The sequence below is a fragment of the Somniosus microcephalus genome, chromosome 1, assembly GCF_052327205.1.
Source record: "Somniosus microcephalus isolate GS21.2 chromosome 1, FLI_Smic_1.0, whole genome shotgun sequence".
Lineage (NCBI taxonomy): Eukaryota > Metazoa > Chordata > Chondrichthyes > Squaliformes > Somniosidae > Somniosus > Somniosus microcephalus.
In genome coordinates, this window is record NC_140987.1 from 312,656,574 (window position 1) to 312,673,662 (window position 17,089).

General features: G+C 47.2%; 1 protein-coding gene across 1 annotated transcript in view; it reads left to right on the forward strand.

The window, feature by feature from the left end:
• Positions 1 to 17,089, forward strand: part of LOC147124856 (FRAS1-related extracellular matrix protein 1-like) — an 883,765-nt gene that overhangs the window by 799,326 nt on the left and 67,350 nt on the right. Inside the window, exon 32 of the mRNA XM_085994045.1 lies at positions 682 to 729. Within this exon, the coding sequence (XP_085850171.1) occupies positions 682 to 729 (48 nt within the window). The remainder of the gene's footprint in view (positions 1 to 681; positions 730 to 17,089) is intronic.

The window sequence follows — 17,089 nt, forward strand, 5'->3', positions numbered from 1 at the left end:
GGTGATCATGCATCGAGATCCCTGTTCTTGTTTTCGGGGGCAAACCAATTTCTAGCCCTCTGTCTTTGATCCCTCAACTACATCGTCCCTTTCCAGTGCTATAATAGTTTATTTGATCAACACTGCCACCCCCCTTCCATTTTTTCCTCCCCTATCTTTCCTGAATACCTTGTAGCCAGGAATATTAAGTTCCCAATCCTCCCCTTTGAGCCATGCTGGGTGACTACAGAATAAAGAGAAGATAGATTGAAGGGCTTCAGTATATATGATGTAATGTATATGACATGATAGAAGTGTTTAAAATTATGAAAGGATGGGACAGGATAGATAGAAGCAAACTGTTTCCAGCATTTGAGGGGTCAAGAATGAGGAGCCAAAGATACAACATTAAATGTAACAGATTAAGAATAGAGGACAGGAGAAACTTCTTTACACAGCGAGTTTTAGGGTTAACAAATTCACTTCCACTTCCGGTGGAGGCAAAAACGATGTCACCACAGATTGGTTGGGCCACATGGCCTACTTCTTTGCTGTCTTTCGATGAATGAATCACCGAAAGATCTCACTGTTTTCTTTGTCCCAGGTATGATCCACAAACCATAGTCCATGCTGTTTCCTGGCAGCAAATATTTCCACCGCCATTTATCAGTCACTAATCCACTGTTACCTGTCTGTTTTTAGATACGCCCCTCATCCACATTCAGGAATGGAACTGACCTCATATTCACGGTTAGTAAATCTGCTTTTCACATACATTTTTCTCTACTCCGCTTATATTTTTGTTTGCTGGTACATCTGTGACAAATTAGATTTTTGGAAGTAAAGAATAACTTCTGAAATGCCTTTTTAAGTATAGCTTTATTATGTTGTTTTGCTACAAATATCCTACATGAACCTATCCAATTATCATAGTGTTAGCCACATTTTTGCATTATTGTCTTCTGAAGAACTAAAGTAAAAATGTCAAGTTGTATTTTCTGCAGCAACTACTGTCTTAGAAACATAGAAGATAGGAGTAGGTCATTCGGCCCCTCGAGCCTGCTCCGCCATTTAATGAGATCATGGCTGATCATCCAAATTTAGTACCCTGTCCCTGCTTTCTCCCCATATCCCTTGATCCCTTTAGCTTTAAGAAATATATCTAACTCCTTGAATATATTTAATGAATTGGCCTCCACTGCCTTCTGTGGTAGAGAATTCAACAGGTTTACCACTCTCTGGGTGAAGAAATTCCTCCTCATCTCAGTCCTAAATGGCTTACCCCTTATCCTTAGACTGTGACCCCTGGTTTTGGACTCCCGCGCCATTGGGAACATCCTTCCTGCATCTAGTCTGTCTAGTCCTGTTAGAATTTTAAAAGTTTCAATGAGATCCCCTCTCATTCTTCTAAACACCAGCGAATATAAGCCCAATTGACCCAATCTCTCCTCATATGTCATTCCTGCCATCCCAGGTATCAGTCTGGTGAATCTTCGCTGCACTCCCTCCTTCCTCAGATAAGGCGACCAAAACTGCACACAATACTCAAGGTGTGGTCTCACCAAGGCCCTGTACAACTGCAGCAAGACATCCTTGCTCCTGTACTCGAATCCTCTCGCTACGAAGGCCAACATACCATTTGCCTTCTTAACCGCCTTCCCCAGATTAATATGTACAGGCCAAAGTCCTCGCTCTCTGACACTGCCTTCAGGGGTCATGTAAAACCATTCCAAAGTGAGGGACATGCCTATGTATAGAGAGATTATTTTGCAGTTAATCAGTGACCATAAATAATGGTCATAATTTTCCCACCAGGCAGCTATGCTTGGATTCAGAATGTGACATTTTCCTTTCAAATAGCAAATGTAAATTAACTGTTGTCTGCTGAGTAATCCTTGCTCCCTGCGACTGTCATCTTCTTGGTCCACTGCAGGGAGAGCATTGCAGAGAAAAGATCCTATTTCTGGCCCAAGGAGGAGTTTGCTAAGAGCTGCAGCCCATGACCTCAGCCTTGATCTGCTGAAGACACAATTCTGAACCATAACAATTAGAATCATAGAATGGTTACAGCACAGAAGAAGGCCATTCGGCCTGTCGAGCCCGTGCCGGCTCTCTGCAAGAGCACTTCAGCTGGTCCCACTCACCTGCCCTTTCCCCGTAGCCCTGCAAATTATTTTCCTTCAGATACTTATCCAACTCCCTTTTGAAAGCCATGATTGAATCTGCCTCCACCACCCTTTCAGGCAGTGCATTCCAGATCATAACGAATTGCTGCATAAAAAAGTTTTTCCTCATGTCGCCTTTGGTTCTTTTGCCAATCACCTTAAATCTGTGTCCTCTGGTTCTCGACCCTTCCGCCAATGGGAACTCTGTCTAGACCCCTCATGGTTTTGAACACCTCCTCTCAATCTCCTCTCAACCTTCTCTGCTCTAAGGAGATCAACCCCAGCTTTTCCAGTCTATCCACGTAACTGAAATCCCTCATTCCTGGAATTATTCTCGTAAATCTTTTCTGCACCCTCGCTAAGGCCTTCACATCCTTCCTAAAGTGCGGAGCCCAGAATTGGACACAATACTCCAGTTGAGGCCAAACCAATGTTTTATAAAGGTTCATCTTAACTTCCTTACTTTTGTACTCTATGGGGGGGATTTTAACTCAGGTGCGGGCTGGCGTCGTGTTATTCGAATTTCGTGTTTCCCACATGAATCTAAATGGATGTGGGAGATTGATGCAATGTTAACTTAATTGGCCAATTGATTTCCAACGTGTGGGAAGCCTTTGCAAATGGGTTTTTCATGACTGAAAGTCCCCTCCGATGATGTCATCATTGCTGCTGTATTTAAGGTCCACAGCAAGCCTTGCTTCTTCTGCAGACTGCCAAGCTTCTTGAATGTGTAGAGTGAGGGAGCTGCAGCAAATATGACAAGCGGGAAGGCCAGATCAGCTCCTCGCTTTGACGAGGTGACACTGCAGGCATTAGTGGATGGAGCTAGGGCCAACAGGGAGGTGCTCTTCCCTTCAGCAGGGAGGAAGAGGCCTCCCACTCAGACCAAGGCAGTGTGGATGCAGGTGGTTGAGGAGGTCAACTCCTTGGGAGTCACCCGCAGAGCCTGGATACAGTGCAGGAAAAGATTTCATGACCTTCAGTGCACTGGAAAAGTGAATATGAATTTCCCATCACCCTCAATCTGATCCCCATTGCCTTTCCTCACCAGCACTCAGCTTTAGCAATCTTTTCCTCCGCATCCCACTTGACACTGACATCCATGCAACCTTACCCATTCCCTCTCTCTCTATGCTCACATTCACATAACTATTCCGCCATGTAGCCCTCACACTCCCTATCACTCTGATGCTTTGAACACAACTGACAACACACAGGGAGGGACCTTGGTCTTGCAAGCTCACTCCATCTTTGTCTCCTTCTATGTATCTATGCTATGCAATCTCTACACTCACTCCTTCATTCTCACTCAACCTCCACTTGTCTCCCTCGTTGCAGGAAAAGAGAGCTCACAACAAAAGAGAGCGAGCCAGGCCAGGAGGAGGGACAATAGCCCACCTGACCCCCTGGGAGGAGGCCGTCCTGGAAATTATGGGAATAGAGGATGATTCTGTTGTGTCGGTACCTTTCTACCTAGACACAATTTAGGACTCAGAACTCAGAGATTCAAACATGAAGTGCTTTATTGGAAGGAAAGGAAGTTCTGGCAAGTTCCGAACAAAGAGAGCTAAACTTAACAGAGAACACTCAACCATTTATCTCCTGTGATAGCGCCACCACAGGTGGGAGGAGAACACAAAATACATAACATTTCCTCCCCTCTTAAATGGAAGGTCCACATTATTCCTCAACAGGTAAGTTACTTTCAATGCACTCAATGAACCTAGGGTAGAGGTAGACTGCCTCAACCCCTGACTTTACCCTGGGGTTTATTCTGCCCCAGTCTTGTGGGTAAGTCACTAAGCCTACAGATCCAAGCGTCTTGGAGGCCGCCGCTCTCTGACAGGATACTGGCGGTCATCGCTGGCTTCCACAGCAGTAGGCATTGACACAGGCCTGGATGGAGAAGGTGCCTGCATCAGTCGAAAGTCAGGAGTTTGCACAGGTGGAACAGTCCCTTTGACTTCCTGTGTTGGAGAAGAGCACTGTGGCAAAGGATCCTGGTTTGCGGTATCATCCGGAAACAGTTCAGGCCAACCAGCCGTTGGAGCCTCTGTGGCTGTCTCTGCTCCTAGCAACAGTTGATCTGTGTGTCTTCTCCAGACGACGTCCTCAGCAGTCTCAACCGTGTAAGACACAGGGCCCGTCTGCGCGATCACCGTAGCAGGAACCCATTTCGGTCCAGTGTTGTAGTTTCGAGCTAGGACGTGCTCTCCCGGATGAAACCGTCTCTCCTTGGCTCTTTTCTCTCTCTTTTCAACTTGAGCTTGTTGTTGACGATGGACAACCTGCTCTGCCCTTGGAGGTTTGAATAATTCAAAACTTGTCCGCAACTGCCTCTTCATCATGAGCGAAGCGGGGGAAGTTTTGGTTGTGGCATGCAGCTCGTTCCTGTAGGACAACAGGAAGCTGTTCAGACGTTGGTGGATTGAGCCCTGACCTTGTGATGCCTTCAAGGCGTGCTTCAAAGTTTGCACGAACCTTTCTGCCTGGCCGTTAGTAGAGGGATGATAGGGCGCAGACCTGATGTGTTGGACACCATTCACATGCAGGAAGGTTGCAAACTCCTGTGATACAAATTGTGGACCGTTGTCACTTATGAGTTGTTCCGGTGAGCCATAACGGCTGAACATCTCACCAAGTTTCTCAATTGTTTTCTCTGCCGTGGTAGACCTCATCACAGCGACCTCTGGCCACTTGCTATGAGCGTCTACAACCACCATAAACATCTTCTCTTCGAAACGACCGGCGAAGTCCACATGTACTCGCTGCCACACTTCTGCAGGCCAATCCCAAGGGTGTAGGGTTGCCAGCTGTGGAACATTCCGGACCCTTTGACATGGGGAACATGTTTTGGCTTTCTTCTCAATATTCCCATCGAGACCTGGCCACCAGAAGTAGCTTCTTGCCATTTCCTTCATCCGAACCATCCCACTGTGGCCTGTATGAAGTTGTTGCAGTATAGGTTCCCTCAGAGGTGGCGGAATGATGACACGGCGTCCCCAAAGAAGACAACCTGCCTGGATGGAGAGCTCATTTCTTTTTGAAACGTAAGGTTTCAAACTAGGAGAATCTCCTATAGCTCTCCCTCGAATGACATCGTCCATTACCTCAGACAGGACTGGATCGTTGCGGGTGTACCTTTGCACCTGAACTGCAGTGACAGGTGCTCCCTCCACTTGTCTAAAGTAGAAGATGTCTATCTGACGAGGCTCTGGGGGAGTAACAGGCAAGGGTAGTCTCGAGAGACCGCCTGCGTTGCTGTGCAAGTCTGATTTGCGATATTTGATGTCGTATGTGTGTCCTGACAACAGTAAAGCCCACCTTTGCATCCTGCTTGCAGCGAGAGACGGAATTCCGGTGTGGGGCCCGAAGATTGAAGTCAATGGACGGTGGTCCGTCAGGAGTGTGAACCTTCTCCCAAACAGGTACTGATGACATTTTCGAATTCCAAAAACGATTCCCAAGGCCTCACGCTCGATCTGCGCATAGTTACTCTCGGCCTTGTTCAAGATGCGTGATGCGAAGGCGATAGGTTTCTCTTCACCCGAAGGCATGATGTGGGATATGACTGCTCCCACACCATATGGTGATGCATTACATGCTAGCTGCACGGGTAGCTTTGGGTCGAAGTGTGTCAGGACCTCCGATTTCAGCAATGCTTTCTTTGCTCGGGCGAAAGCTTCGTTGCACAGTTGAGTCCATTTCCATGTTTTGCCTTGACATAGCAACTGATGTAACGGCTTCAGCAATGTTGCTAAGTCTGGAATAAAGTTCCCATAGTAGTTAAGTAGCCCCAGAAATGAACGTAACTGGCTCACATTCTGGGATGCTGGGGCCTCCACGATCGCCTTGACCTTTGACGGCGCCTTATGCAGGCCAGTAGCGTCAATCACATGCCCCAGGCACTCAACTGAAGACTGAAAGAATTCACATTTGTCTTTACGAACTCTGAGTCCGTACTCTTTCAGTCGTTGTAGTGTCGCATCCAAGTTCAGAAGATGATCCTCCTCATTTGTCCCAGTGACAAGGATGTCATCCAGGTAGCACTGGACTCCTGGCAGTCCACTCAAAATCTGATCCATTGCCCTTTGGAATAGAGCAGGGGCCGACGTAATTCCAAACGGAAGGCGGCAGTACCTGTATAGCCCCTTGTGTGTCACAATTGTCAGCAGCTCCTTTGATTTGTCATCGACATGCATTTGTAGATAAGCCTGGCATAAGTCTATTTTGCTGAACTTTTGCCCTCCGGCCAGGCCCGTAAAAAGATCATCAATGAGGGGAAGAGGGTACTGTTCCGCAGACATCACCGGGTTAATAGTCACTTTAAAATCCCCGCAGATTCGAACAGATCCATCCTTTTTCAGGACAGGAACAATGGGTGTGGCCCATTTGCTCACGCTCACAGGCTCCAGGACTCCATTCTCGACTAAGGCCTCCAAGTTAGCCTCAACTTTTGGCCTAATTGCAAAGGGTACAGGTCAGGCTTTGTGAAACTTCGGCTTGCTGTCAGGTTTAATGTCCAGTCTCACGCTGATCTTTTTCATGCTCCCAAGTTCCCAATTGAAGAGTTCTGCATGTTTGTTTAACACTGCAGTCAGACCTGACTCCCCTTTTGACATCATGCGGACTGCAGGCCAGTCCAGCGTGATTTTCTCTAGCCACGCACGTCCCAGTAGCGATGGGTAATTTCCCTTTACCACATATAGTGGCAGTTTTGCAGTCTGTCCATTCAATTTAACTGTCACCTCAATGACGCCTCTCATGGCCGCAGGTTTGCCGATATATGTCTTTAGCACAATGTTTGTTGGCTGAAGGGTAAGATGCTTTAGCATTTTGTTGTAGACAGTGTCTGAAACAAGGGACACAGCCGCGCCTGTGTCCACCTCCATCCGCACTGATTGTCCCTCCACCAGTGGTGACACCCAGTAGCCATTTGAATCACCTGCAACCGTCAGTATGTGCACCTCTTCCTCCTCAGAGGTGTCGCTCCCCTCTGTTTTGCTTGTTCCATCATACTGCACTGAATGAACACTCTTTTTCCTCTCTTGTCCAAATACAGACATTTTGTTTCCATGCTTCCCAGCTCTGTCTGTTCTTTTTTACCTCTACAGGCGCGTTCAATGTGACCCTTTTTGCCACAATTTCGGCATTCCAGCTCCGTACACCAGCAGTCATTAGTGTGATGGCCCGTTTTCCCACAACGGTAACATGTGCCATTCCGCGCACCTTTAGGCTCAGACGACACCTTGTGAACTCTCCCTGTTGAACTCAACTGGTGAGCCTCCTTTTCCACCATCTCCATGGAGACACTAACTTCAATGGCCTTTTCAAGAGTAAGGTTGTCCTCAGTAAGAAGGCGCTTCTGTGTGGCTGCATTTTGCAGACCACACACGAGTCTGTCTCTAATGGTGTCCTTCAGCACCTCCTTGAACTCGCAGTGTTCTGATAACCTTTTTAAAGCAGCAATAAACATCGTCACTGATTACCCCTCCTCTTGATTCCGTTTGTGAAATCTAAATCACTCAGCAATAACTAGAGGTTTTGGTGAAAAATCTGCTCCAAGAATTTCCACTAGTTGCTTATATGTTTTAGTTCCTGGCTTATCTGGCTGCACGAGGCTGCGAAGTAAATTGAATGTCTTCGGCCCGATTACACTCAAAAAGGTAGGAACGACCTTTTCATTTGCCACCGCATTCGCACATTACAAAATAGTCAAAACGTTCTGTATATGCGCTCCATTGCTCCACATTTTCATCAAAATCACCGATGTTTCCTAATATAGTAGCCATCTCACGTTTCAAATTAAAATTTCTGTTTACTCACTGCACCCGTAACGTACACAGATTCATCCGCTCCTCGTTGCCACTTGTTGTGTCGGTACCTTTCTACCTAGACACAATTTAGGACTCAGAACTCAGAGATTCAAACATGAAGTGCTTTATTGGAAGGAAAGGAAGTTCTGGCAAGTTCCGAACAAAGATAGCTAAACTTAACAGAGAACACCCAACCATTTATCGCCTGTGATAGCGCAACCACAGGTGGGAGGAGAACACAAAATACATAACAGATTTGTGCGTGGGGAACGGACAGACGGGTGCAACACAGCAAGCTGGTGACAGAAAAGTTTCCCATCTCTCTCTTTGACATTGCATGAGTCACTGACAATGATTGTGAAGCTGTAACAGATGGACTTATGAGCATCTGCAAAAAGCTATGTGCATGTAGCCTTTGCATCACATCTCTGACTCTTTGCTCCCCCACAGGACCATCACAAGGATCCATCCCCCCTAGCCAGGAAGAAGAGGCTAAGCAGCCAGATTCCTCAGAGGAAGTTGCAGCCTCTGAGGGCGCAGCGTCAGCAAAATTCAGCGCACCCAGCACCAGCGCAGATACTCACACCTCGGTGGGACTTTCGGGACATAGAGTAGTGTTGTCACCTGGTGTATCACAGCTCACAAGTGAGCATCAGCAGATTGTGGAGACAGGGACAGCAGTGGAGAGTCCTAGTCGGAGGGGGCAGGACTCTGCCAGCTCGGCTCAGCAGCATGTTGACCCTCTGCCTCTGGGTCCATCCATAAGATCAGAGGTGAGTCATAGAGTCATAGAGTTATACAGCACAGAAAGAGGCCCTTCGGCCCATCGTGTCTGCGCCGCCCATCAATCCCTGTCCAGTCTAATCCCATTTTCCAGCATTTGGTCCATAGCCTTGCATGCAATGGCATTTCAAGTGCTCATCCAAATGCTTCTTGAATGTTGTGAGGGTTCCTGCCTCTACCACCCTTTCAGGCAGTGAGTTCCAGATTCCAACCACCCTCTGGGTGAAAAAGTTCCTCCTCAAATCCCCTCTAAACCTCCTGCCCCTTACCTTGAATCTATGCCCCCTTGTTATTGACCCCCTTACTAAGGGGAAAAGTTCCTCTTTATCTACCCTATCTATGCCCCTCATCATTTTGTACACCTCTATCAGGTCCCCCCTCAGCCTTCTTTGCTCCAAGGAAAACAACCCCAGCCTGTTTAGTCTTTCTTCGTAGCTGAGGCGCTCCATCCCAGGTAACATCCTGGTGAATCTTCTCTGCACCCTCTCCAAAGCAATCACATCCTTCCTATAGTGAGGCGACCAGAACTGCACACAGTACTCCAGCTGTGGCCTCACCAGCGTTTTATACAGCTCCATCATAATCTCCCTGCTCTTATATTCTATGCCTCGGCTAATGAAGGCATGTATCCCATATGCCTTTTTAACCACCTTGTCTACCTGTTCCGCTGCTTTCAGGGATCTATGTACATACACCAAGGTCTCTCTGACCCTCTGTACTTCCTAGGGTCCTACCACTCATTGTGTATTCCCTTGCCTTATTTGTCCGTCCAAAATGCATCACCTCGCACTTTTCAGGGTTAAATTCCATTTGCCACTTTTCCGCCCATCTGACCAACCCGTTTATATCGTCCTGTAGCCTGAGGCTTTCCTCCTCGCAATTTACCACCCCACCAATTTTCGTGTCATCTGCGAACTTACTGATCATACCTTTTACATTCTCATCCAAATCATTTATGTAGATCACAAACAGCAAGGGACCCAGCACCGACCCCTGAGGTACCCCACTGGACACAGGCTTCCAGTCACAAAAGCAACCTTCGACCATCACCTTCTGCCTCCTGCCACTCAGCCAGTTTAGGATCCAACGCACCAAGGCACCCTGGATCCCATGGGCTCTTACCTTCTTGACCAGTCTCCTATGCGGGACTTTGTCAAAAACTTTACTGAAATCCATGTAAACCACATCCACAGCATTTCCCTCATCCACATACCTAGTCACCCCCTCGAAAAATTCAATCAGATTGGTCAGACATGATTTACCCTTGACAAAGCCATGCTGACTATCCCCGATTAATCCTTGCCTCTCCAAGTGGAGACTAATTTTGTCCCTCAGAATTTTTTCCAATAATTTCCCTACCACAGATGTTAGGCTCACTGGCCTGTAATTCCCTGGTTTATCCCTGCTACCCTTCTTGAATAATGGTACTATGTTAGCTGTTCTCCAGTCCTCTGGTACATCCCCTGTGGCCAGAGAGGTTCTGAAAATTTGTGTCAGAGCCCCAGCAATCTCCTCCTTTGCCTCACACAACAGCCTGGGATACATCTCGTCTGGGCCTGGGGATTTATCCACTTTTTGGCCTGCTAAAACCGCTAGTACTTCCTCCCTCTCGATGCTAATATGTTCAAGTATGTCACAGTCCCCTTGCCCGATTTCTATGTCTACATCGTCTTTCTCCATAGTGAACACAGATGCAAAAAATTCATTCAAAACCCCGCCTACATCATCTGGCTCTACACACAGATTGCCACTTTGGTCCCTAATGGGCCCTACCCTTTCCCTGGTTATCCTCTTGCCCTTAATATACTTATAAAACATCTTAGGATTTTCCTTTATTTTGCTCGCCAGTGTTATTTCATGGCCCCTCCTCGCCCTCCTAATTTCTTTTTTAAGTATGCCCCTGCACTTTTTATACTCCTCTTTTATACTTATGAGGTCCTGCAGCAAGAATTTAGGGAGCTAGGTGAAAGATTAAAGAGGAGGACCTCAAAGGTTGTAATCTCTGGATTACTCCCGATGCCACGTGCTAGTGAGTATAGGAATAGGAAGATAGAACAGATGAATGCGTGGCTAAAGGGATGGTGCAGGGGGGAGGGCTTTAGTTTCCTGGATCACTGGGCCTGCTTCTGGGGAAGGTGGGACTTGTACAAGTCGGACGGTCTACACCTGAACCAGAGGGGGACCAATATCCTTGCGGGGAGATTTGCTAGCGCTGCTGGGGGGGTTTAAACTAACTTGGCAGGGGGATGGGATACAGAGTGGAGCTATAGTAGGGGGTGATTTACAGCCAAATACAGAGGAAAAAACAAGTCAGCTGGGAAGGCAGAGAAAATATGCGAGGGCAAAAGGGAATATGGCAAGGCTGGAAGGCATTTATTTTAATGCAAGGAGTCTTGCAAATAAGGTGGATGAACTGAAGTTGTTGTTGAACACATGGGAGTACGATATTGTTGCTATCACGGAGACATGGTTGAGGGAGGGTCAGGACTGGCAGCTCAATATTCCGGGGTATAGAATCTTCAGGAGAGACAGAGGGGGGTGTAAAAGGGGAGGGGGTGTTGCAATATTAATTAAGGAGTCAATTACTGCTGTAAGGAGGGATGATATATTAGTGGGTTCCTCTAATGAGGCCATATGGGTAGAAATTAAAAACAAAAAGGGGGCAAGCACCTTGCTGGGAGTGTACTTTAGGCCCCCAAACAGTCAGGGGGAGATAGAGGAACAGATATGTAGGCAAATCTCAGAGAAGTGCAAAAATAATAGGGTAATAATAGTGGGGGATTTCAACTTCCCCAATATTAATTGGGATAGTCAGAGTGTGAAAGGCTTAGAGGGTGCAGAATTCTTAAAGTGCATCCAGGAGAGCTTTTTGAGCCAACATGTAGAAAGTCCTACAAGAGAGGGGGCGGTACTGGACCTAATTCTAGGGAATGTAGCCGGGCAAGTGGTGGAAGTGTCAGTAGGAGAGCATTTTGGCGACAGTGACCATAATTCGGTGAGATTTAAGGTGGTCATGGAAAAAGACAATGATGGCCCGGAAATAAGGGTTCTAAATTGGGGGATGGCTGATTTTAATATGATAAGGCAGGATCTGGCCAAAGTGGACTGGGAGCAGCTACTTATAGGAAAATCCACATCAAAGCAGTGGGAGGCTTTCAGAAGGGAATTAGAGAGAGTACAACGCCAACATGTTCCTGTAAAGGTCAAGGGTGGGACCAACAAGCAAAGGGAACCTTGGATGACAAGGGATATACAAAAATGCATCAGGAAAAAAGGGGGGGCTTTTGGCAGTTACAAAAGACTAAAGACGGAGGAAGCCCTGGAGGAGTATAAAAAGTGCAGGGGCATGCTTAAAAAAGAAATTAGGAGGGCAAGGAGGGGCCATGAAATAACACTGGCGAGCAAAATAAACGAAAATCCTAAGATGTTTTATAAGTATATTAAGGGCAAGAGGATAACCAGGGAAAGGGTAGGGCCCATTAGGGACCAAAGTGGCAATCTGTGTGTAGAGCCAGATGATGTAGGCGGGGTTTTAAATGAATTTTTTGCATCTGTGTTCACTATGGAGAAAGATGATGTAGACATAGAAATCGGGCAAGGGGACTGTGACATACTTGATACTGATATTAGCATCGGGAGGGAGGAGGTACTAGCGGTTTTAGCAGGCCAAAAAGTGGATAAATCCCCAGGCCCGGACGAGATGTATCCCAGGCTGTTGTGTGAGGCAAGGGAGGAGATTGCAGGGGCTCTGACACAAATTTTCAGAACCTCTCTGGCCACAGGGGATGTACCAGAGGACTGGAGAACAGCTAACGTAGTACCATTATTCAAGAAGGGTAGCAGGGATAAACCAGGGAATTACAGGCCAGTGAGCCTAACATCTGTGGTAGGGAAATTATTGGAAAAAATTCTGAGGGACAAAATTAGCCTCCACTTGGAGAGGCAAGGATTAATCGGGGATAGTCAGCATGGCTTTGTCAAGGGTAAATCATGTCTGACAAATCTGATTGAATTTTTCGAGGGGGTGACTAGGTGTGTGGATGAGGGAAATGCTGTGGATGTGGTTTACATGGACTTCAGTAAAGCTTTTGACAAAGTCCCGCATAGGAGACTGGTCAAGAAGGTAAGAGCCCATGGGATCCAGGGTGCCTTGGCGCGTTGGATCCTAAACTGGCTGAGTGGCAGGAGGCAGAGGGTGATGGTCGAAGGTTGCTTTTGTGACTGGAAGCCTGTGTCTAGTGGGGTACCTCAGGGATCGGTGCTGGGTCCCTTGCTGTTTGTGATCTACATAAATGATTTGGATGAGAATGTAAAAGGTATGATCAGTAAGTTCGCAGATGACACGAAAATTGGTGGGGTGGTAAATTGTGAGGAGGAAAGCCTCAGGCTACAGGAAGATATAAACGAGTTGGTCAGATGGGCGGAAAAGTGGCAAATGGAATTTAACCCTGAAAAGTGCGAGGTGATGCATTTTGGACGGACAAATAAGGCAAGGGAGTACACAATGAGTGGTAGGACCCTAGGAAGTACAGAGGGTCAGAGGGACCTTGGTGTGCATGTACATAGATCCCTGAAGGCAGCGGAACAGGTAGATAAGGTGGTTAAAAAGGCATATGGGATACTTGCCTTCATTAGCCGAGGCATAGAATATAAGAGCAGGGAGGTTATGATGGAGCTGTACAAAACGCTGGTGAGGCCACAGCTGGAGTACTGTGTGCAGTTCTGGTCGCCTCACTATAGGAAGGATGTGATTGCTTTAGAGAGGGTGCAGAGAAGATTCACCAGGATGTTACCTGGGATGGAGCGCCTCCGCTATGAAGAAAGACTAAACAGGCTGGGGTTGTTTTCATTGGAGCAAAGAAGGCTGAGGGGGGACCTGATTGAGGTGTACAAAATGATGAGGGGCATAGTTAGGGTAGATAAAGAGGAACTTTTCCCCTTAGTAGGGGGGTCAATAACAAGGGGGCATAGATTCAAGGTAAGGGGCAGGAGATTTAGAGGGGATTTGAGGAGGATCTTTTTCACCCAGAGGGTGGTTGGAATCTGGAACTCTCGCCTGAAAGGGTGGTAGAGGCAGGAACCCTCACAACATTCAAGAAGCATTTGGATGAGCACTTGAAATGCCATTGCATACAAGGCTATGGACCAAATGCTGGAAAATGGGATTAGACTGGACAGGGATTGATGGACGGCGCAGACACGATGGGCCGAAGGGCCTCTTTCTGTGCTGTTAAACTCTAAGACTCTATGACTCTAGGGCTTCCTCCGTCTTTAGTCTTTTGTAACTGCCAAAAGCCCCCCTTTTTTTCCTAATGCATTTTTGTATATCCCTTGTCATCCAAGGTTCCCTTTGTTTATTGGTCCCACCCTTGACCTTTACAGGAACATGTTGGCGTTGTACTCTCTCTATTTCCCTTCTGAAAGTCTCCCACTGCTTTGATGTGGATTTTCCTATAAGTAGCTGCTCCCAGTCCACTTTGGCCAGATCCTGCCTTATCATATTAAAATTGGCCTTCCCCCAATTTAGAACCCTTATTTCCGGGCTGTCTTTGTCTTTTTCCATGACCACCTTAAATCTCACCGAATTATGGTCACTGTCGCCAAAATGCTCTCCTACTGACACTTCCACCACTTGCCCGGCTACATTCCTGAGAATTAGGTCCAGTACCACCCCCTCTCTTGTAGGACTTTCTACATGTTGGCTCAAAAAGCTCTCCTGGATGCACTTTAAGAATTCTGCACCCTCTAAGCATTTCACACCCTGACTATCTCAATTAATATTGGGGAAGTTGAAATCCCCCACTATTATTACCTTATTATTTTCGCACTTCTCTGCGGAATTCCAGGCACAGATGCAGGAGTCTCTGGCAGGTTTTGTCTCTAGGGTCGCTGTGAGTGTGGAGCGAATGGAGGAGTTCATAGCAAACATGAGCAGAGCCTTTGTGGAGTCATTGGCGCATGAAGGCAACACTACGGAAAGGATGGCTACCTCCATGGAAAGGATTGCTACCTCCGTGGTAAGGCTGGCTACCGTACAAGAGAGGATGGCTACGGTAGAGAAGAGGATGGCTACGGCCATGGAGGAGCTTAGTCGCCAAGGTATGGAAAACATGGTCATTGTTCAGAATAGAATGACATCTCTTGAGGAGCGATGGGCATCTATTGAACAGAGAAACCAGACCTTCATGGAAGTCCTTCTGAGTAGGACTGCCATTGCAGATACGGGTCCCCATGGCCCTCCTGATCATAGAGTCATAGAGTCATAGAGTTTTACAGCACAGAAAGAGGCCCTTCGGCCCATCGTGTCTGCGCCGCCCATCCATCCCTGTCCAGTCTAATCCCATTTTCCAGCATTTGGTCCATAGCCTTGTATGCAATGGCATTTCAAGTGCTCATCCAAATGCTTCTTGAATGTTGTGAGGGTTCCTGCCTCTACCACCCTTTCAGGCATTGAATTCCACATTCCAACCACCCTCTGGGTGAAGAAGTTCCTCCTCAAATCCCCTCTAAATCTCCTGCCCCTTACCCTGAATCTATGCCCCCTTGTTATTGACCCCCCCACTAAGGGGAAAAGTTCCTCTTTATCTACCCTATCTATGCCCCTCATCATTTTGTACACCTCAATCAGGTCCCCCCTCAGCCTTCTCTGCTCCAAGGAAAACAACCCCAGCCTGTCCAGCCTCTCTTCATAGCTGAGGCGCTCCATCCCAGGTAACATCCTGGTGAATCTTCTCTGCACCCTCTCCAAAGCAATCACATCCTTCCTATAGTGAGGTGACCAGAACTGCACACAGTACTCCAGCTGTGGCCTCACCAGCGTTTTGTACAGCTCCATCATAACCTCCCTGCTCTTATATTCTATGCCTCGGCTAATGAAGGCAAGTATCCCATATGCCTTTATAACCACCTTATCTACCTGCTCCGCTGCCTTCAGGGATCTATGTACATGTACACCAAGGTCCCTCTGACCCTCTGTACTTCCTAGGGTCCTACCACTCATTGTGTATTCCCTTGCCTTATTTGTCCGTCCAAAATGCATCACCTCGCACTTTTCAGGGTTAAATTCCATTTGCCACTTTTCCGCCCATCTGACCAACCCGTTTATATCGTCCTGTAGCCTGAGGCTTTCCTCCTCGCAATTTACCACCCCACCAATTTTCGTGTCATCTGTGAACTTACTGATCATACCTTTTACATTCTCATCCAAATCATTTATGTAGATCACAAACAACAAGGGACCCAGCACCGATCCCTGAGGTACCCCACTGGACACAGGCTTCCAGTCACAAAAGCAACCTTCGACCATCACCCTCTGCCTCCTGCCACTCAGCCAGTTTAGGATCCAACGCGCCAAGGCACCCTGGATCCCATGGGCTCTTACCTTCTTGACCAGTCTCCTATGCGGGACTTTGTCAAATGCTTTACTGAAGTCCATGTAAACCACATCCACAGCATTTCCCTCATCCACCCCCGTAGTCACCCCCTCGAAAAATTCAATCAGATTTGTCAGACATGATTTACCCTTGACAAAGCCATGCTGACTATCCCCGATTAATCCTTGCCTCTCCAAGTGGAGATTAATTTTGTCCCTCAGAAGTTTTTCCAATAATTTCCCCACCACAGATGTTAGACTCACTGGCCTGTAATTCCCTGGTTTATCCCTGCTACCCTTCTTGAATAATGGTACTACATTAGCTGTTCTCCAGTCCTCTGGTACATCCCCTGTGGCCAGAGAGGTTCTGAAAATTTGTGTCAGAGCCCCTGCAATCTCCTCCTTTGCCTCCCACAGCAGCCTGGGATACATCTCGTCCGGGCCTGGGGATTTATCCACTTTTTGGCCTGCTAAAACCGCTCGCACCTCCTCCCTCTCGATGCTAATATGTTCAAGTATGTCACAGTCCCCTTGCCCGATTTCTATGTCTGCATCGTCTTTCTCCATAGTGAACACAGATGCAAAAAATTCATTTAAAACCCCGCCTACATCCTCTGGCTCTACACACAGATTGCCACTTTGGTCCCTAATGGGCCCTACCCTTTCCCTGGTTATCCTCTTGCCCTTAATATACTTATAAAACATCTTAGGATTTTCCTTTATTTTGTTCGCCAGTGTTATTTCATGGCCCCTCCTCGCCCTCCTAATTTCTTTTTTAAGTATGCCCCTGCACTTTTTATACTCCTCTAGGGCTTCTTCCGTCTTTAGTCTTTTGTAACTGCCAAAAGCCCCCCTTTTATTTCTAATGCATTTTTGTATATCCCTTGTCATCCAAGGTTCCCTTGCTTGTTGGTCCCACCCTTGACCTTTACAGGAACATGTTGGCGTTGTACTCTCTCTATTTCCCTTCTGAA